Source organism: Exophiala xenobiotica, assembly GCF_000835505.1.
Source record: "Exophiala xenobiotica strain CBS 118157 unplaced genomic scaffold supercont1.2, whole genome shotgun sequence".
Classification (NCBI taxonomy): Eukaryota; Fungi; Ascomycota; class Eurotiomycetes; order Chaetothyriales; family Herpotrichiellaceae; genus Exophiala; species Exophiala xenobiotica.
The window spans coordinates 5,104,904-5,124,678 of record NW_013562493.1 but is presented as its reverse complement, the minus strand read 5'-3'; the positions used below and the strand labels follow the sequence as shown (position 1 = coordinate 5,124,678).

The following is a 19,775-nucleotide window of genomic DNA, read 5'->3' as shown; positions in this document are numbered from 1 at the left end:
CAAGCTTGAGAAGCGGTTGCGACGTGTACGACTGATCCTAGGGCAATCCGATCGGATCGAGTGATTGAGAACGCGCATGACAAGCTGGCTGCAGACAGCAGTGATGCAATGCCGGGGTGATCTAATCAGATGCGTTGAAGATGTAGGACAAGGCTTCCCTTGGCTCGTTGCCTCACCAGTGACTGCAGTAACGTGTTGCCAAGGGTGTCCATCCAGACTGCCAAAACACGATCATTGTATGGCTAGTCGAAAAGCCTAGGCATAAAATTCGGGAAGGATGGGATTGCACAGGCGTAGTCTGCGCGTCGTCCAGCGGGTGACATGATTGGTTTCATTAGCAATCGCCCTTCAATCTTCCGAATATCGGAGCTGGGCATCGAGCCTGCATGTCACGATGATCCTTGTCCGGTGCCACGCGACAGTCGAGCTTGCCAGCAATTTCAGCAAGTCCTCCACATGCCAAGCACATACACAGGCAGGCCATGATTCCAGCAGCATGCCTTTGAGGCCTACATGACCTGTCCAAGAGCCTTGGACCCTCTAGTCGCGGTCGCAATATGCCACGGGATGCACTCGTCCGAAGGATCAACACAGCCTCGCGTCACGCCCAAGGTCAGGAGACCGCGATATTGCCTGATCACATCATCCAATAATTCATCCGGTGTTGCCTCGCCTGAGCCATCCGCTGCATGCGAAGGGAGGTAGATGAGACTGACTTCAATAGAGATGCAGCCGTCCTCAAGCTTGGGTCCTCTACGCTTTAGCAACACTCCAGTTGCCAGCGCCGGTCGCAGCTCGACCATGTTGTTGGACTGATTGATTCCGTAAGGCAGGATGATCCCCCAACTGTCTTCGGCAGGATCCACCAGAGTCAGGTCACCGTCGACATTTGGATCAAGACCAGGTTCAGGAGGCGTCGACGCGTTGATCATGGAGGTGCCACCTGGCGTCGGAGTGGCAGGAACAAGCTGGTCGGGTGACGTGACACCAGCTTGCGGAGTTGAAACAGGAGTGCCATACAAGTTTTGTGAGGGCTGCGCCGGTTTCCCAGAGGCCATGTGGGTGAAGACTCTGAGCTTCGGGTCAAGCTGGGCTGAGAGGAGCATTGGCAAACATCGTTTCTGGGATGTTGTAGAGCTCTCGAAAATTTGCCGCCAATCTTGAAGCTCTTTCAGAGTGTAATAACCTTGCTTGATGACCCCAAGCCGCCATAGTCCCTGGGTCTTGCTCATGAGGTCGTGAGATACTTGCCACATTTCCTTCAAGATTTCCTGTCGGGGTCGTATCCTGGTAGAGTCGCGTCTTCGCGCACAGTAGGACATAGCAAGGGAGAGATGTCCAAGGTCATCGGTCCACGCTGCCGTGATCCACCGGCCGTCAACGCTTGCGGAGTATGCCAGATGGAGGCATTCACCGTTCCTTGACAGTGGAGAGGCATAGATCGAAGCCAATTGAAGATGCACAGGATTTTCTGCTTTTGACAACACAACGGCGGTGTCGCACGCAGCGGCTGAACCTCCGGGGTCTGCGGGTGGCAGACGGTTGTAGACCTCTATTGCCAGTTTGAGGTAGGCAGCTTGCGGGGGAACAATCAATGACTCGGGGCTAGCGATGAAGCTGCGAGGGACGATTTGCAGCGCAATATCGGTGACGTGCTTCTTGTCAGCCCTAGCTACGAAGGACTCAAAAAGGCCATTAAAGGCTTGGCAGATTTCCAGATATGAAGCCGGGCTGTCGCTGTCGCTGATCATGTATACCAACACTGTGCCTGTCAAGTTGGTAACCGCTCCTATAGCAGTCCCCATCGTTTGGCAGGCGTGATGAAGGTCCAGTTGTGCTGATTCGGTCGAACTCCATGCCATCATCCCATCATTCGCCACTCCACTGAGCCGGCCGATAGTGTGCGATCCGAATGCACACGTATTGTATGTATCGGACATCCGTAGCAGAAGGTTTGTACAACCATCTGCTACGTCCTCGGTGTCCCGATGAATACAAAAGGCGGTGACGTTCTTCGGGCCATGCGCTGGTTGCAGACTCAAACTATCCCAAAATGCCATGATAGACATTGAGGCTATAAGAGGTTGATCCGCTCGTTTCAAGCCTATTTGATTGGGATGCAATTTGAATAATTTCCCTTGAAGCTTGACAGTGTTATAGTCTGTTTTCAAGCTAACGAGTTGCGAGAGGGTCGAGGCATTCGCTGAGCTGTTCATCCCGCGAAGATCTGCGACGATCTCCAGATTGTCATCACTGAGGTTTCGGTGCTCGTCCTTTTCTGCGTGAGGTATCAAGGACGTTTGAGAGATTTGGTCAACTAGGATGTGAGCAATTTGCAAGAATTTCTGGCCTGGGAGTTGATCTATGCCCGTAATGGTATCCAGAGGCTGGAGATCGACAATGGAGGTAGTTTCTGTTGGACCGGGCTTGAGGACTTCGAGTAGCTGCTTGATATCTGCCTCAGCTGCCGCCCGTTCGACTTCGTCGTGATGGTTCGCAGTTGTGGGGGGTTCTGGATGATACTCTGTCCACTGTCGTGAGAGCATCGGAGGATTCCTCTCGGCGGACTCCCTTGCCTTGGAGGATGAGCGACTATCCATCGAAATTTCGTCGTCCGAGGAGTTTGACGTGAGTATTCCCATGGTGGAGATTTTGAAAGCATCGGCACCGGATTTCAGGGCTACCGGGTTGGGGTCAAACCAGAAGTCTCCGTTCGCAGTATACTTGTAATCTCGGTCAGACGGTGTCATAGGATGTTGTACGCGTTCGTAGATGCTCGAAGAACGACGCTTGCCCGTGTTCGGATGTCGGTTTTCCTGCTGCGATGCTTTGGCCTTAACGGTGTCTGAGTCCCCAATTTGTTCTGGGGATTGATGGTATCTAGTATCGTCCTGGTCCGACATTAGAGTATCAGGCTCCGCGTTGACACTATTATGGTACTCTCTTCCGTCTGATGGGAGGCTCACGCCAATGTTCTCATCAAAGGCATACATGGAAGTGTCGTCTTGCTTTGAAAGGCCTTCGGCTTGATTAGAGAGCATGGCTGGAGTGGGTTTGGAATCGACGCCGGGACGGTCAAAGAAATCCCAATTTGGTTCGTCAGCTGTGCCCTCTTGTCCGAAATCGTCCTCTGCCATTTCCTCGAAGAGGTCCTCGTCATAGAATCCACTCATTGCGCTGTCATTGTTCAGTCCTTCGAGATCCTGCATTTCCACATCCGGTCGCCGGGCTGTGTCCGCAGGCTTGCCAGACATATTCGCGGGTGTCATCGCAATTCCATCGACGGAGGATAGCCCAGGAGTTGCATGAGTCATGACGGCATCTGGGGGAGTAGGATATATTGTCTGGCTGGCTGGAAAAGCTGGCGGCCCAAATGGTTGAAAATGTTCCGGGTCGTCAAATGTGCCATTCTCGGCAAACAGGGGTTCATCGTCGTCATCGGCCAAGTTTATCATGTCAATATCGCGCTTGATGTTTGGCTTCTCATTGATAGTCCCAGCAATCCAATCGCGGATGAATCTCATCGGGTCCTGATAAATGCCGAACGACTCGATCAAGGAAGCTGGTTCATGGTGAAGTACGAAACAAAGGCTTGCAGGCCAAAACAGCGTCCTCCAAGTGACTGATCCAGATTTCCCACTGTTCGGGGTCGAAACGCCAGTGGTGTCTGTAGAGAGTTGTTCTGAATCGTGGACAGCAACTTGTGCCTCCACCCAAGTAACGTCTCCGCTTCCCAGGGTGATGCTGGTGTTTTCCTCCAGCCACGTTGGGAGAATGTCTCGCCATAGCTCCTTAGCAGGATCTACATTTTGGCTACCAGTGACTTGATGGCCTTGGCCACCCTCGCTAGCCTTCGATGTAGGATCGGTTGCAACGCCTACCAAGCGTGCTACGCGGCCCAGAGGTGCAAGGTAGAGCGGAAAATTGGCTTGACTGGTATAGGGTTTGAAGTTGAGGTCTTTCTCGACGTCCACTACACGACGAAAGGAGTGCCGACGGTCCTTGACAATAGTCAAGATTATGTAGCCGCTTGGAATGACTTGCAAATCTACCCGGTGAAGACACCATAGGTCCTCGGGTGTGAAATGATCCACTTCGGAGTCCGACGAGCTTTGCTGTACCAAGTAAAGGTTGGGGCCGAAAGGCCGAAGTGCTGAGTCGCCATTGGGAAGCAACTTGATGCTTGAGATGATGGCAGTTGTAAACAGCCGGTAAAGTCGGACTTGCTCCGGTTTCATCAAGTCTGGCAACCGCGCGGCCGTTTTATAGGCGATCGTGCAGGTATTGCTGCGAAGGACATACCCAAATTTTGTCAACAAGGCCTTCTGGTCCTTTGCATTGGCAATGTCGACCTTTTTGTAGAAGGTAAACAGCTGGCGATTTTCGACATCTAGCGCAGCAAGGATAGAAGCTTCCCTGAACTGGCGCTCGGTCTTCTGGAGCCGTGCAAGAGCGCTTTCCGGTGTCGAGACAAACGCTGAAGGATCCTGCGATGGCGGAGTGGCCACAGTACAGACGATGTAGGCTATTTCACCAAAATCGTTCTTTCAACATCGTCAGCAAAGAAGATTACAGTTCTAGTTAATGCTCATACCAGAGTGTAAACGTTGGTGGAGCAATTGTTGGGAAACTCCAGAGAGGCAGCCATTCCGTCAACCATTGGGTGGTACCAATATCAAGTGCCGCTTGAAGCACGAAGAGAGAAAGCAACAGCCGAATTGGTGCATTTCACAGTGAAAGATATAGCTAGACTGCAAGGAAAGTCCGCAATCTGGGTGTTTGAGAAGGATCTTGATGACTCTGCTTCCTGTGCCAGGCTACAGCTAGGCGTGCTAAGAAGCAATTTCAATTGATGAGGACTGTGCTGTCGTTGGAGGTAAGCCAACGCGTTCGGCGTCAATGAATGTCTATCGAAGGAGCCAATCCAAGATATAGATGGGCTGATGGAAGAGGCCAGCTCTGATATAACTTGATGAAGATTTGCATTGACGAACAATCGAAGCAAACGCGCTTTTCGAGTTCAGCTGAAGTGGCCGAACAAGGCTGCACGTGATCGGCTGGGCGGCTAATCATCGGTAGAATATTTGCCCTGCGCCTTCAAAATTTCTCCAACGAATTTATTCAAAGACTGAATGCCACCAGGTATGTGAACTTCTCGATCGCGGTGCTTTTTCGCAGTAACCACTAACGTCGTCGCCTAGGAAAGACTTAATCGCCGACCTGCTCTCCCACTCGCTCCTCATTTTGTCATGTCCCGACCAGTCTCGCACTGAGGAAGAGCGAAAATGAGGCTCATCAATAGCGCGGTGCCAGTCTACACTGTCGCAGGCTCGTCGACCTCACGGGGTCTTCCAGACTGGCTGTCGCAAAAACAGAAGCGCAAGAAAGATCCGGAATATGCGAACCGAGTAGAACTATTGCAGGATTTCGAGTTCGAGGAAGCAAGCCAATGTGTCCGCATCAGCGAAGATGGCGAGTGGGTTATGAGTACTGGTACTTACAAGCCTCAAATTCACACCCATTATTTGCCTAATCTGGCCCTTTCGTGGACGAGACACACGAATACCCTCAATAAGACGTTCCTCTTTCTATCTTCTGACTACTCGAAATCCGTTCATCTTCAAGAAGACCGCTCTATCGAATTTCATACTCCTGGCGGCTGTCACGATTCCTTACGAATCCCACGATACGGTCGCGACCTGGCCTACGACAGGAGCAGCACCGAGCTGCTTGTCCCTGCTGTTGGAGTGAACGGCAATGGTATGGGAGAGGTTTTCCGCATCAATCTTGAGCAGGGACGATTCATGAACGCTTTTGAGGTCGACGTCGGAGGAGACGATCTCAACTCCATTGGTGGCGGCGCATTGCAAGGAGGCATTGGAGCCGGATCTGTCAACACTGCAGCCGTTGCTGAAGGGAGTCACAACCTCTTTGCGTTTGGAACGTCGATGGGGACAGTAGAATATTGGGACACAAGATCAAGGGCGAGAGTGGCCACTCTAGCTATGCCGTCGGAGTACGAGGGACGTCCAGAGGTCACAGCCCTCGACTTCCACCGATCTGGTATCAGCACAGCCGTTGGCACCTCCTCTGGGCTGGTCTATCTCTACGACCTGCGATCCCCTCTTCCGACATTGAAGAAGGATCAGGGTTATGGATATCCTATCATCTACCTTGAATATCTAACACCTTCAAGTACAACCCGGGCGTCAGTCTCTGAGCCTAAGATTGCTTCAGCCGACCGGCGCATTTTGAAACTATGGGATGAGCGAGACGGGGCACCTTGGACTTCGGTCGAGCCCGAGGTCGATATCAATTGCGTGGCTTGGTGTAAGGATAGCGGCATGTTCTTGACGGCCAATGAGGGCCGAAGTCAGCATTCCTTCTTCATACCCCAGCTTGGGCCCGCCCCCAAGTGGTGCTCTTTCTTGGACAATGTTGTCGAAGAAATGGCTGACGATCCCAATGATCCTCAAGCTTTCTCACGGTCGAAAGTGGGTGAGGTCTATGACAACTACAAATTCCTCACCTCGTCACAGCTTCGAATGCTCAATTTGGACCACCTCGTCGGAAAGACGAACCTACTCAGACCCTACATGCACGGTTTCTTCGTTGCTCAGGGCCTGTATGAAGAGGCTAGGCTGATTGCCAACCCGTCAAGCTGGGAAGAGGAAAGAGCCAAGCGCATTCAAGAGAAAATCGAGAAAGAACGCGAGAGCAGGATCCGTGGTCAGAAGAAGATCACAGCAAAGGTCAACCGCAAGATGGTGGAAAGAGTCCTCGAGCGGGAGGAGAAGAACGAGAGACGACGTGCTCAGCGAGTCTTGGCACAAGGTGGTGACGAAGCTGCTGTCACCGAGGCTGCAGAGCCTGAAGAAAAGGGATTGCTTGCAGATTCTCGATTTGCAAGGTTATTCCAGGATGAAGACTTCGCTGTCGACGAAACTTCAAGAGAATTCCAACAACTCAACCCAAGCACTAAAGTTCCCCCGGCTTCGAATCTGGATCGAGAGAAGGGACTGACAGCTGTTGAAGAGGAGGCGATCGATGAAGTTCCGGGATCAAGTGATGAGGATGCTACTGACGAAGACGAGGCTGGAGGCAGATATCGAACCACGGACCGGATATCTACCGCAGATTACAAGCGCCGACACACGAAGAACCAGAAGAAGCGCGATCATGTGCGGATGCAAGTCTCTTCATCCGCGAAGAACAATAATGTCAGAACTCATCAAGATCGGTCGTTTGGATCTCGAGCCGATAACATGCAACCGGTTCAGCGAACGACGCGTCGCAACCGACTCGGCGGCGCTGCAGGTGACAAAGTGATCACGTTTGAGCCTAGCACAAAGAAATCCAAAGCTCCACCGAAAACTAACCGCAGCGCCCCAAGACAGGACCGAAGAAGCGCGTCCGGAAACACTTTCAGACGGATGTAAATGCATCAAGCCATTGGATTTACTAACCACGCTCAACCTGATGTCTCGTATTATGCGTCCCAGGCAGTATCGCTGCTATCGACGCTTGGAGCAAATGAATGTAATGACATCTAATAATCATCCTGGAATGAACACCTTGATGAAGTCGGCGGAGGCCGCCACGGCACCGAAGATCCCGCCCTCCATTTTCACTGATTCCAGTGCGAAACGACGCAAGCCTGGAGTTGCAGCGGCCGTCGCATCTTCGAGCACAACACAGTCGAACCCACGATCATTCGCTTCACGCATCGTGCTGGAAACGCAAACGTCTGTCGTGACTCCCGTAAGGATCAGATTCTTGATCCCTTGAAGACGGAGAATATGCTCGAAGTCGGTATGAGCGAATGATCCACGTCCAGGCTTGTCGATGACCACTTCCGTTGGAAGAGGTTTCAGCTCTGGTATCACATCGTGGCCGGGCTCGCCTCGAACGAGGAATCTTCCAAGCGGGCCTTTGTCGCCGATACCGAGGTGCTTGGGATTGTTTCGGGATCGAAATCTCTCCCGGCTGGAGAGCGTGGAAAGGTCGGGTCTGTGGCCTACATGACAAAGTCAGAAGGAGGAAGAAGAAGAAGAAGAAGGAGCTTGGGAATGAAGGATTGGGATAGTGTAATTTCTGATACCTTCCCGTGTGAAGAATACTGGCAATGATGATTTGCGTGCCGCGTCCAGCAGGTCTTGGAGGACTGGGATTATGGCTCTGGCGTCGGACACATCATAGCCTTGACAGTCGAAGTATCCTCCTTTCTCACAGACTAGTTTTGTTCTCGGTCGGCGAGTTGTACGAACGTGCTGTTGGAGGGTGTCACTCACAGTCTCGTTGCATGTCAATGACAACCAGCGCAGTGGTCTGTGGACTCAGCGACGCATCGTGAGGCCAATTGTACGGACTGGCCACAATTTGGCCGCTGCCAGCACTCCACGCTTGATCCTGCATGGATTGGACGAGGATCGTCAATATAGCTCGTTCTACCGGAGCAAATATGGACTTCGTGGTCTAAGAAGTTTTTTTTTCAAGGTGATTCGCTCATCTCCGCAGGACGTGCGCCTCGCTCGTTTCCGTTCGATAATACGTTCTTTGGGCCAGTATCAGTCGCGCGCAGAGCGCGTTGGTATCTTTATAAAAGCGCATAAATCTAAGTAAGTGGCCCGTCTTGACTCTAGTCATACTTATCGCTTCCCCATGGCGCAGCCAGGTATATCTGTAGACATAAATCTACTATTCCAGAGCATAGAACCACAATCCTTTGCCAACGCAAGAGGCCGCTGGCTTAGCATGTTACCGTCCTGCAGTCCTGAAGGTGGTCCAGTACTAGTAAGCTAATTCCGAGGTGGTTGCTTCAGTTGACCTGCCCCGGTTCCCGGGCAGCGCTCCTTCGCCTTTCAAGTCCAGCTTCGACATCTGCATTAACTCTTTCAATCGCCTCTCGTGCACCATCCCACTTTTTCCGGCCGCCAGGCCGTTTCGGCTCGAACAACCGATAGACGTGTGGCGACCAGATCCCATGGACCAGCAGATTGGAAAACTTTCGGTCCTGCCACCATAGCTTCCAGGCCGGTAGGCTGAAGAAGTCCAGGTACTTACCGACCTCACAGCCCGCGGTGTCCTGCACCCATGGTAGCCATTGCCCACTGCGCACGCTCAGCTTGACGAACTTCCCATGTGGGCTGAGAGCGCGGAGACTCCTGACGTAGGCTAAGTGATCGGCGTACCATTGTTCCATTTCCTTCTGTGGCGGAAGAGAGGGCGTGTCCGCTCGATTTGACCAGATCTGCGCAAGGGCCATAGATGTCAGGTCAGAAAGGAGGAACGCTGGAAAAATAATGAGCGCAATACCAATGAAAGCTAGACTGTCGGGATGGTCGAGGGAAAAGATGTTCTGGTATAATCTCGGTGTCTCGTTGTCGTGGCCACCCGGGGCGGTGGGTGAGATGGTCGGGTCGAATTTGCCTAGGATAGAATAATCTATTGCATAACCCGTGCAGAAAATAATACTATCGACAGCGACGACGGTGCCGTCTTCGAGTCCGACTTGGTCGTTTCCTATTACTCGTTGGGGCGCGTGCGTGGATGTGATCGTTCCAGTGCGTAGGGCAGGGATCAAACTGTCAGACACGGTTGGATTCTGGTGTAGCAATGATGGTGCCGGATCCAGACGCCATGCTGGATCGAGTTGGCCGTATTGTTCGCGTTGAATGCCGTTGACCAAGTTGTCCATGAATTTGACCGAAAGGCTAGGCCCCAGGCGATCGATGGTGTCTTTCATTTCCAGTTTGCGGTAGTTGAGTGTATGATCGAGCGAGTTGCCGTCCTTGAGGAAGCGCGGGAGCACAAGCGAGCCGTGCCTATGGGAGAGGTAAATTTTACTGGCACTGCCAACGAGGGAAGTTGCGGTGTCGGCAGCGGAGTTGCTGGCCCCTACCACCAAGACCCTTTTGCCCGTGAAAGCCTGCGGTTCCTTGAATGCTATAGAGTGCACAATCTCGCCACCGAAAAGATCGAGGCCAGGCAAATCTGGGAGAATGGGTTTGTTATGCGGGCCATTTGCCATGGCGACTTTGTCGAATGTGAGAGTTTCTGGCTTGAAAGTGTTTGGCGACTGAATAGTCAGCCGCCAGCAATTCTTGATCTCATCGCGCTCGATGGATTGCACATTCGTGCAGAGCCGAAGATGTGGACGAAGGTTGAAGGCATCGGCGTAGTTGTTGAGATATTGGTCGACCTGGGCCGCGCTGGGGTATGAATCTGTGCCGGGTGGGAAGGCGAAGTCAGTGAAACAAGCTCGCTCTCGGGACACGTTGACGACGGTTGAGGGTAGAGCAGAGACGTGATGTTGCGCCGAGTAATGCCATATACCACCGACGTAGCCGTGTCGCTCGAAGCCTGTGACACGGAAGCCTTGTTCAAGGAGGTTTTTCACTGTGACGAGGCCTTGAGCGCCGAGGCCAATGACGGCTACCGATGGTTCTTCAACGGCGGCCATGTTCGAATTGCGATATCGAGTGTCCAGGTGGGCCAGGGAAGACGCGGGTTCTTCATCCAGAGTGTAATTATCTTGTATATAGATCGAATGTGTCAGTGACTAGTGTTGAGCATCGGAGAGGCGACCGTGCAATGGCTGTTGCCAAATTGCCCCTAGAAGGTGTTCATATTGGATGCTGGCGAGTACCCAGATACATGGGAACGGCCTGTGGACAGAGCTTGTTAGTCAACAGCAGTCCGCCATGGACGGCGAGGGTTTGTGCTAGTTGTGTTGCTACACAGATGAGGTGGCCGTGGGTGGCTATGATGGCTTCATCCTCACGAGGCTGAAGGGACGAGGCTGAATGACGTCGATGCGGAGAAATTCCAGATTGGGCATAGTGTGGTCTCCCTCAAATGTTTCCCAGCCATTGGACATCCAATACAACCCCCAGCTGCACATCCCTCTGTCGACGTGAGCTTGGACTGTTATGGTGCTGCTATGACCTTCCATGTCGCTGTCCAGTACGGATCATTACATATCTAGACTTCCTCAGAGGCAGAGGACAACATGTGCTCGGCCCTGACACGCCGTTGAACATCCTCGAGACAGAAACATGCCAATTACTACCGTCGGTGTTGGCGCTGCAGTCACGCCTACGGTCGTCAAGACTTGCATATCCCATGTACTGAACCTCTCACATTTACTCCGAGAAAGCAATCCGCTGACGAAATTATCAGTATACGAACCGAAAGCCTCGACGGGATAAGCCCACCGCCCACATCTCTTACGATGAAGGTCTGCATCTGATCCGGCGCTTCCTGGACTATGCCTCCCATCATACCGTTGAAGATTTGCAAGCGTTCACTGGGCAGTGGGTACCGAATCCCTCCTGGGTCAGGACGGAGAACATCGCCATCGACTCCGAACACATAACCAAAGCTGCAAGAACAATTACCCTTCAATTAGGTCAAACTGGCGTTGAACAGATAGGAGGCACCCAATGGTGGCAGTGGCGGCCAAAAGGGACCGAATTAAAAGGAGAATGGATTGAGATGCGGTCACATTACAATGAGCAGAAGCGGAAGGGCACGAGAAGTCGGAGAATAATGCTCTATGTTCATGGCGGAGCTTACTTCTTTGGAAGTGTCGACGAACACCGATACCAAATGCAAAGGCATGCCCGAAAGCTCAAGGCCCGTGTCTTCGCTCCTAGATACAGGCTGGCACCACAATACCCCTTTCCGTGTGGACTTCAGGACTGCTTAGCAGCGTACTTCTATCTGCTTACTCTCCATGAGCCTTCCGAGATTATTCTGGCTGGCGACTCTGCGGGTGGCGGTATGGTGGTGTCAATATTGTGTTTACTCCGCGACCAAGGGCTTCCAATGCCAGCCGGTGCTGTACTTATTTCGCCTTGGGTCGACCTGACCCATTCATTTCCGAGTTTGTCAGGAAACGCCGAACAGGACTATATCCCAGCTCATGGATTTATGCATAAGCCGTCTGCCTCGTGGCCGCCTCCAAATGACGAAGAGTTGGTAAAGATCAATGACCTGGCTAGAGGCGGTAACGGCTTAGGAATTGCAAGTTCTAAACCTTCAGAGCCAGAAGACTCACATTCGGCATCTTCAGGACAGGCTCAAGAGACCCGCCCAGATGTAGCTGTACCAATCAAGGGCGACGGAGAAGTCACACCGGTGCCTCAACTGCAACTTTCGATTGACCTCGATGGGGAACGAATTGTCTTGAAAGACCAAATCCAGATGTACACCACAAACCAACTTCTAGCACATCCACTTGTATCTCCTGTTTTGCAGCCCTCGCTTGGCGGACTACCGCCGGTGTCAATCTTGACAGGCGGTGGTGAGATTCTTCGCGACGAGCAAATATATCTGGCGCACAAAATGGCCAATCCTTCGAAATACCCGCTAGGCAGCGCTTATCGGTCGAGATACGACCCTGACGACTCAAACTTGAAGAAATACAGGCCAACACCCGTACAACTACAGGTCTGGGAGGATCTCTGCCACGTTGCGCCAACGCTGTCTTTCACTCGTCCTGCTAAACATATGTACCGATCCATAGCTCAGTTTGGAGCTTGGGCACTAGCAAGAGCACAAAGAAGAGCTATAGACATTCTGGATGATGACGACATCTCCATCATTTCGACAGAAAGCGACTCAGACTCCACAAGCGGTGAATCAGCAGCCATGCCGACAAAACACGGGCTTGACCCAAGCAAAACGATAGGTTTGGTAGGCCGAGCAGGCGATCCTCTACCACCTTTCCAGAACAATATGCTCCGTCAACGCGTCGATCGTGCTGGGAAGATATATCCTCTTGAAGAACCTCATGATCTGCCTGGGATGCAAATGCACCCCGACGAGGTGGGTGTGGTCAAGCCCGGGCCGGTGAGGAAGTGGCTAGACGCGAGAAAAGTTTGGGACAGTAAATACGCCAGTGTAAGCAAGAAGGTACAGAAAGAACGAGTCAAGGCACTGGCCAGTGGTCATATCAGACCGTTTGAAAGCGGAGAAAGGCCTCCTGCTTGTGCGCTTGCCAGCCGACGAACACACCAAGATCTAGTCGTCAAAAAGAAACGCAAGAGTAATCTATTGTTCATGTGGTCCATGTGGGGTTCCAAACATGATGAGATGACCCTCAAGAGAGAGCAGGAGGCGGTGGAAAGGGAGCCATCCCAGCCTGAGCTCACAGAAACGGAATTACCCACAGCTTCACCCCGAGGTACAGACGGAGAAGTCGAAGCAGTACCAGCTTCTGCTGCGGAGGCGACTTCGCCCATAGGTCGCGCACGAAGGCGCTCACGAAGGAGAAGCATGAGTTCGAAACGGCAAGCAAGCCAAAGCAGAGTTCGTGGGCGAGCGCGTACTATATCTGTGGCGGACAAGGGACAAGTTGAAGGCCAGCATTTACCACCTGCTGTTCCCGTAGTGCAGACGGCACCTGAACCGGCAAGCACTCCTGGCGAACCTCCTAAGATAGTGACGAATTCGGCGGATGACGAGCCCCGCCCACAATCGCCTGAGTCCGCACTCCTTTCTGCTGGATTCATGCCAAAATTCAAGACGGTGTCTCATATCCGTGATGACTCGGCCAGCATGAGAACTGGGAAGAGTGTGGGAGTGGCGAGTGATGACGCGAGTACCCGGGCTTTGTTCGTCGAGGCCGGCGTCATATCAAGGCTTGAGAGCGAACCGGGAGCGCAAGGCTCCACTGGGGCCATGCCCAAAGGAAGACCTGGAAGTATGCTGGCGAGTGAAGTTGGGACTTCCATCACTGATTGGGATGGAGTCAATGGAAATGGCGCTCAACACGGCTCTGACACGCCTCGAAGTCAGCGTAGTCTTGACCGGCTGCAAAGTCACCAGCAAGATGAAGGGATGGGCCGGTTGCAGCCTCTCCGGAGCCCAAGCTCGACTGCCGTGGTGAGGGCGGAGGGTGTCGTTGGTATGATGCGCGATGATCATGGTGAAGCACAGGTCGCAGAGAAAGATATGATGAGGAAAGAGGAGGACTCGGCAAGTCTATCACACGGCGTTGACGGTGCAAGCAGCCACGAGGCTGACGGTGCTCTCACAAGAGGTCCAACGGACAGACCTCGACTGTATGATCGCTCCGAGACGGCGTTTCAGACGGCCATGGAAAAGTTGGCTTAGACCTGACATGACACAAGCCTTTGCTTAGTGCACTATGATTAAGAGACATTCAAAATATTATAGTCTTAGATTTTCCATCAAGCATCCGTATCGAGGCGCATGAATTTCACAAAGCACACTGGCATCAGGGAGGGTACTCTTCTCCTCTGCGCAGTGCCACCAATCCTGTGAATTTAGAGAATACACAAGGTCGCATGATGGGGCTGTGATCAGGTCCAAGCAAGGCCAATCTTCCTTGCGACCTTCTCCGCTATACGCTCATAGTATCCCGTGTTGACTTTAACACCGCTCGCCTCCTCGGCGACGATAGTCGGCATCCCCCTATCCGCATCGGCGCATATCCTCGCGTCAAGCGGGACATCGCCCAGAAACTCCACGCCCAGCTCTTTGGCCTTGCTCTCTGCGCCGCCCATCCCGCCTCCTCCTCCTCCGGCCCCGTCGTGTCCGGAATGTCCATGTGTATTTGCGTGTGCGAAGATCTTGGTCTCTGTGCCGCAATGCGGGCATACGAAGACGCTCATGTTCTGCACCATGCCCAGCACGTTTATATCCATCTTGCGGAACATCTCGACACCTTTCACGGCGTCTTTGAGCGCGATGTCCTGGGGTGTGCTGACCACCACAGCGCCCGAGAGCTGCACCTGTTGGCCGATGGTGAGTTGCACGTCACCCGTGCCTGGGGGCATGTCCAGCACGAGAATGTCGATGCCCGGGGACCAATCGACTTCGTGCAGCAGTTGTTGGAGTGCTTTCATGACCATCAGCCCGCGCCAGGCGACGGGCGCCGACTCCGAGGGGAGGAGGTAACCCATGGACATGCTCCGCAGGCCATGAGACGTCAGCGGAATGAGTTGCTGAGATTGTGTGAGGGATGGTTGGGAAATCGAAGGGTCGGTCAGGCCCAGGAGTGTGGGCACGCTGGGTCCGAAGATGTCGGTGTCGAGGATGCCTGTGCGCAGGCCGTGGCGCGAGAAGGATAGGGCCAGGTTCGCGGCGAGCGTGGATTTGCCGACGCCGCCTTTCGCGGAGGAGATGGCGATCGTGTGCGCGACGTGTCGGAGAGGGCGTTTGGCGGGGAGGCCGCGTTGAGCGCGTGGGATGGTAGGTGGTGGAGGCTTGTCGCCCCGGCGGGGGAGGCCCTAGGGAGTGAGTAGGTAAGTAAGTGGTGAGCTGGTTTAACGACGGGTCGGGTGGATGCACAACGTGGTGGTAATGGTGGTGGTGGTGGGAGGGAAGGGTGAATTGTAGATGTGCAGGGCTCAGCGGAGGGGACGGCTGTCCTTACTAGGGGATTTTCATGGCTCAAGGTTCTCGCGCATGTGCTGAAGCACTTGCGCATAGTCTTGATGCCTTCGTGCTGGGATAGATGTCGTCTGGGTGCAGCCGGGACAGATTTCAATGCATGATGTGCTTGGTGTAGAAGAGAGAAGAAATCATTCAAAGAACGAGCAGTGAACGAGCTCGCTAGATGCAGTTTTGGAGAAGTTTGAAAAACGCGGAGAACAAATTGATGTCATCCACAAATCACAATTCCACACTTTAAACCACCGCAACGCCTTCGATGTCAGTTGATAAGCTCAAATACATGGGTAGAAATATGATGCTATCGTCAATAGGCCTCCAGGGAAGACGGCAAAACCTCCACTACCCATTCTTCATAGTTCATCCCCGCTGATCATCTCATCGCTATCGGAAATTGTGGATTTGCTCAATACTTTGCTCGATTGCCTCGAAGCATCGTTGGTTTCGTCCTTCTTTGCTCTAGGACGCCTTTTCGACGCCGAAGAACCGATGCCTCTTGCCTCCTCCCAGTCCTTCTGCTCGCTGGCGGTACGACCATGCTGTCTGATGATCTTTATAGCCTCGTAGCGTTCACCTCGGAAACCATGGGACGTGGCCATGTGCCATTTGGATGTTAAGATGGAGCTTGAATACCTTTTCGCATAGCGAACAGAGCTTCGGCTCGTCCAGAAGTTCAGATGCTTCCGAGTGGCCTTCGCATAAATGATTCTTCCACTGGGTCTGGTTAGGAAACTTCTGAGTGCTGTCACACTATGATACTCGAGCACAAAGTCCAGCTTTCATGAACTCGTGGGTTAGCATATGTCTGTCGAGATCCGATTGATATATATATGGCCCATATTCGCATTTGCCTTCGACAGCATAAGGACATAGAAACTCAATGGTTTTTGGAGGATACTTCTCTTTGGCTTCCAGCCGATATCGAGCTTTGCTTTCTTGGCCTGGCAGGACACTCGATGTGGATTGTAGGCGTCATGCATGCGTTGTAATATCTGCCAGAGGTCTCCTTGCTTTTATGACCCGTTGCTCTTGCGGTGCCATCGGTAGACACCTTCACCAGCGCGGGATCAACGCTTACAAGATCCTTCGCTGAGCCTCTCCGAATGTCATCCGTGAGAAGCCGTGGAATGAAGCCAGATGTATTTCCCAACGCTGCGATGGTCTTGTAGGCTTGGTGAGACACTGCAGGCTATGTGATATGAACTCTCCATGACTCGTCTCCCTTGTGATAGCACGGAACATGGTGGGACTTGGGTCTTTAAATCGAAGGCGACGGTCTTGCAGTCATTGGGCAGCGGCAAGGACTCAGGCCACCGCCATGCTTCGTCGCCTTCGACTCTTAGCTCAAAATCCTCCAACTTCATATATATATACTGTTCTTTGGGGATGTGGTAGTGCTTTTGTGCTTTGATGCCATAATATCTCCAATTCGACAGTCAAGAGCGACCATCGTTAGCAGTGGCAACAGTTTGACGATCGCTGCGTCAAAGCCAAAGACACCGTCATGGATGGCATTTGTCCAGTAGGTTCTGAAAATCTTTCGACAAATGTTGAAGGTGACAAACTGTCGAGGACGCTGGATTTCTTTGTGTAGCCGTAGGGATCATCATTGAGGCACTGATTGATCCTGCTCTCGAGCCGTATTTTATATAATACCAAACGAAGACGAGCAAAGTTAGATCTCTTAAGATGAAACTTGAACAGAAGGGAAGAGAGGGGGAAGAAGAGAGGGGGAAGAAGAAAGGATGAAGAAGAAATGGGTAAGCGACGGGGACAGTACTTGGTGGTTGACACAGATATTGTAACCGCAGTGGCGTTCGCTCACTTAACTGCACTCAGTTAAAGAAGAACTTGTTCCATGGGATTCATTCAATCAGTCGTTTCAACTCATCGAGATCAGCTTGTGAGAAGTGGTCGACTATTTCTGAGTAGTAAATGCATTCGTCGATCCTACACGGTGTGTCTCAAGCGGGACAGTGGCGCTGTTCTGAATTGAAGCGTCTTCCGTCGATCGTATTTTCACTTTTGGAGCTTCCCAACAGGCCTTCAACATCCCTCTAAATCGACAAACCTATGGGGCTTGTTACTGCCTCGAGCAGTCCCGCACAGACTGACTGCCTCTATTTGACCGTCTCATGCAATTCCCTCGGCTGCGCTTGTGCTTGTCCAGCCTGCGACTCAGCCTCCTCATCATCTTTGCTAGGCAGTCTCTGAACTGTGCCAAACACGACCTCCATTTCCTCCAAACTCTTACCCGTGGTTTCTTTCAAGAAGAAGTAGCTGTAGACGATGATGGCATAGTTGAATATCGCGAACATCAAAAACGTTCTCCAGCCGAGATTGTCGATGGCATGTGGAGTGATCTGACTCATGACGAAGTTGAACAGCCACTGACTCGCTGCACCAGTGGCGATACCGATCTCTCTGATGCGATTCGGGAAGATTTCTCCAATATATAGCCAAGGGAGCGGCCCCCACGACATGTTGAATGAGAAGGCTTCGAGGTAGACCATGGCAATTCCTGCCGCTCCAGAAGCAGTGATTCCAGTTGCGGAAGCCTTTGGAGGGTGCTTGTCAACAATCAGGGCAATGATGAGCATGAAACTGCCCATAGCAAACGCCCCAGCCATGAATGGGATACGTCGGCCGACCCTCTCGACGAAGAAGATTATGAATGTCAACACGCCTGCCATCTTGAGAATTCCAAAGAAGCCCGTGATGAAGAGGGACTTGTTCCCGGCACCAATGGTGGCGAAGATCTGAGGAGCGAAATATGCGAGACTGGTGTTGCCGGTAAGCTGTGCACAGAGCTGAATGGTGATAGCGACGAACATCCGATATCTGTTGGACGGAAGGAGAAGTTCTTTCCAGGTCAGGCCTTCGGACTCGCGGATTTCAAGTTCAACACCAGCTAGAATCTCCGAGAACTCTGCCCTGATTTCAGGACTGTCAACACCGCCGCGGACCCACAAGAGTGAAGCATACGCTTCTTCGTTGCGGCCTTTCTTTGCAAGCCATCGGGTGGACTCTTTGACCAGGAGCATGCCCATTCCAAGTAGAGCACCTGGCACGAGCTGCAGGCCAACAGGAACCTGCCATTGCGTGGAGGAATTGTTGGAAATGCCAGCACTTGCAGCATAGTCAACCCAGTAGCTGACGCAGACTCCTGTAGCGAAAAAGAGTTGGAAGCAAGAACCGAGCTTGCCTCGGATCTCTTTGGGGGCCATTTCCGCCGAGAACATGGGAACGAGCACAGTCGCTGCTCCAGTTCCCAGACCAGCGATGACTCTGCCGGCGTAGAAGAGTCCGATGGAATGGCTATTGACGATTTGCATGATGGTGCCGATGCAGAAGACGACCGAGGCAATGATGAAGCCCCAGCGGCGGCCCAGCCAAGAGGTCAGTGGCCAGATTCCGAAACAGCCAAAGAATGCTCCGGCTTGCAGGATGGAGACACAATTCGAGTTGACTTGTGTCTTTTCGGCCTTGGTATAGCGGAAATCATGCTGGAAAGATGCGAGGGTCAAGACACCTCCCACTATTCCTGTATCGTAGGCGAATAAGAACGAACCGATGCAGCATAAAGCGACGACGTAACAAGCTCGAAAGAGCCCGAGTCTCTTGCCCATGGCGACGTCCTGTTCGGATCGAGGTGGTGAAGATTCCGAAGACTCGCCCTGCTGGAGAAGCCGGTAACCAGCTGAAGAGGACATGGCTGGCTTTATGTATGGAGGAGGGTTAGCGATGCTACTCTGTCGGTTGTGGTCCCAGGCCACCGGGCGTTGGGCTGCTTTGACAGGGGTAGTGTTGCACACAGGAAAGGGTCAGACGATCACGCAATATAGGCGGGGAAAGGATGTAGAGGATCGAAAAGGTAGAGACGTGTGTCGATCAAGAGTAGTCAATCGGTTTGGAGATGGATGAATGGTCAGCTCGACCGTTAGTGAACCGCCGTCACATTGATCCTGATCATGGTCCGCAGTCGAAGGCTCATGCACGAGTGTCCAATGGCTTCAAGTTGTAAAAGATCTTCTCGACCATGAGGCGTGGATGTAAGGCGGAGGAAGATTGGTTGATGCTGGAAGCACGCAATTCAACTGATACCATGTCACGTACCACCACGCCAGGTACCTAGGTACCTTCTCACGCTTCTCCTGGATGACGTCCGTACAAGCTGTGCCAAGCTCTTACATGGCTACCTCCAACCGAACCCTTCAAGCACGCAGTATTGCTTCCGCATTATATATATATAGGTTGGCATGCTTGATATGTCTGCTGGAGTTTCTCCGAAACCCCGGAGTATCAACTCGCACGACTTCTAGCATGCAGAGGGTATGGACTTCTGACTTCCC

General features: G+C 52.5%; 8 protein-coding genes across 8 annotated transcripts; 2 read left to right on the top strand and 6 right to left on the bottom strand.

The window, feature by feature from the left end:
- Window positions 1-509: 509 nt before the first annotated feature.
- PV05_04135 (uncharacterized protein) lies at window positions 510-4,660 on the bottom strand (the record flags this gene model as incomplete). Its single annotated transcript, XM_013464830.1, has 2 exons — window positions 510-4,544; window positions 4,595-4,660. The coding sequence occupies 2 exons, from the start codon at window positions 4,658-4,660 to the stop codon at window positions 510-512; spliced, it is 4,101 nt and encodes a 1,366-aa protein (XP_013320284.1).
- A 500-nt stretch (window positions 4,661-5,160) lies between these two features.
- On the top strand, window positions 5,161-8,452 carry PV05_04134 (uncharacterized protein). Its single transcript, XM_013464829.1, has one exon. The coding sequence runs from the start codon at window positions 5,286-5,288 to the stop codon at window positions 7,437-7,439; it is 2,154 nt and encodes a 717-aa protein (XP_013320283.1). The 5' UTR covers window positions 5,161-5,285; the 3' UTR covers window positions 7,440-8,452.
- PV05_04133 (uncharacterized protein) lies at window positions 7,467-8,497 on the bottom strand. Its single transcript, XM_013464828.1, has 3 exons — window positions 8,292-8,497; window positions 8,102-8,233; window positions 7,467-8,017 (listed from the first exon to the last, which is right to left on the bottom strand). The coding sequence occupies exons 1-3, from the start codon at window positions 8,413-8,415 to the stop codon at window positions 7,557-7,559; spliced, it is 717 nt and encodes a 238-aa protein (XP_013320282.1). The 5' UTR covers window positions 8,416-8,497; the 3' UTR covers window positions 7,467-7,556.
- A 58-nt stretch (window positions 8,498-8,555) lies between these two features.
- Window positions 8,556-10,462, bottom strand: PV05_04132 (uncharacterized protein; the record flags this gene model as incomplete). Its single annotated transcript, XM_013464827.1, has 1 exon — window positions 8,556-10,462. The coding sequence occupies one exon, from the start codon at window positions 10,460-10,462 to the stop codon at window positions 8,819-8,821; it is 1,644 nt and encodes a 547-aa protein (XP_013320281.1). The 3' UTR covers window positions 8,556-8,818.
- A 447-nt stretch (window positions 10,463-10,909) lies between these two features.
- On the top strand, window positions 10,910-14,164 carry PV05_04131 (uncharacterized protein). Its single transcript, XM_013464826.1, has 2 exons — window positions 10,910-11,126; window positions 11,182-14,164. Exons 1-2 carry the CDS (start codon window positions 11,058-11,060, stop codon window positions 14,119-14,121), a joined length of 3,009 nt encoding a protein of 1,002 aa, XP_013320280.1. The 5' UTR covers window positions 10,910-11,057; the 3' UTR covers window positions 14,122-14,164.
- On the bottom strand, window positions 14,124-15,554 carry PV05_04130 (uncharacterized protein). The gene is made up of 2 exons (XM_013464825.1): window positions 15,407-15,554; window positions 14,124-15,260 (listed from the first exon to the last, which is right to left on the bottom strand). The coding sequence occupies exons 1-2, from the start codon at window positions 15,458-15,460 to the stop codon at window positions 14,331-14,333; spliced, it is 984 nt and encodes a 327-aa protein (XP_013320279.1). The 5' UTR covers window positions 15,461-15,554; the 3' UTR covers window positions 14,124-14,330.
- Window positions 15,555-15,776: 222 nt separating this feature from the next.
- Window positions 15,777-16,022, bottom strand: PV05_04129 (uncharacterized protein; the record flags this gene model as incomplete). The annotated part of the gene is made up of 1 exon (XM_013464824.1): window positions 15,777-16,022. The coding sequence occupies one exon, from the start codon at window positions 16,020-16,022 to the stop codon at window positions 15,777-15,779; it is 246 nt and encodes an 81-aa protein (XP_013320278.1).
- Window positions 16,023-17,238: 1,216 nt separating this feature from the next.
- On the bottom strand, window positions 17,239-19,136 carry PV05_04128 (uncharacterized protein; the record flags this gene model as incomplete). Its single annotated transcript, XM_013464823.1, has 1 exon — window positions 17,239-19,136. The coding sequence occupies one exon, from the start codon at window positions 19,134-19,136 to the stop codon at window positions 17,544-17,546; it is 1,593 nt and encodes a 530-aa protein (XP_013320277.1). The 3' UTR covers window positions 17,239-17,543.
- Between the last annotated feature and the right edge of the window lie 639 nt (window positions 19,137-19,775).

Excerpts from the sequence above, each read along its gene's own strand:
- PV05_04134 (XM_013464829.1), top strand. The coding sequence starts at position 5,286 with ATGAGGCTCATCAATAGCGCGGTGCCAGTCTACACTGTCGCAGGCTCG.
- PV05_04133 (XM_013464828.1), bottom strand. The coding sequence starts at position 8,415 with ATGCAGGATCAAGCGTGGAGTGCTGGCAGCGGCCAAATTGTGGCCAGT. Across the intron at positions 8,234-8,291 it reads CATTGACATGCAACGAGACT|TCTGTGAGAAAGGAGGATAC; the intron begins GTGAGTGACACC and ends GAACAAAACTAG. Across the intron at positions 8,018-8,101 it reads AGTATTCTTCACACGGGAAG|GCCACAGACCCGACCTTTCC; the intron begins GTATCAGAAATT and ends TTTGTCATGTAG.
- PV05_04131 (XM_013464826.1), top strand. The coding sequence starts at position 11,058 with ATGCCAATTACTACCGTCGGTGTTGGCGCTGCAGTCACGCCTACGGTC. Across the intron at positions 11,127-11,181 it reads TCAAGACTTGCATATCCCAT|TATACGAACCGAAAGCCTCG; the intron begins GTACTGAACCTC and ends CGAAATTATCAG.
- PV05_04130 (XM_013464825.1), bottom strand. The coding sequence starts at position 15,460 with ATGCGCAAGTGCTTCAGCACATGCGCGAGAACCTTGAGCCATGAAAAT. Across the intron at positions 15,261-15,406 it reads TGAGCCATGAAAATCCCCTA|GGCCTCCCCCGCCGGGGCGA; the intron begins GTAAGGACAGCC and ends CTCACTCCCTAG.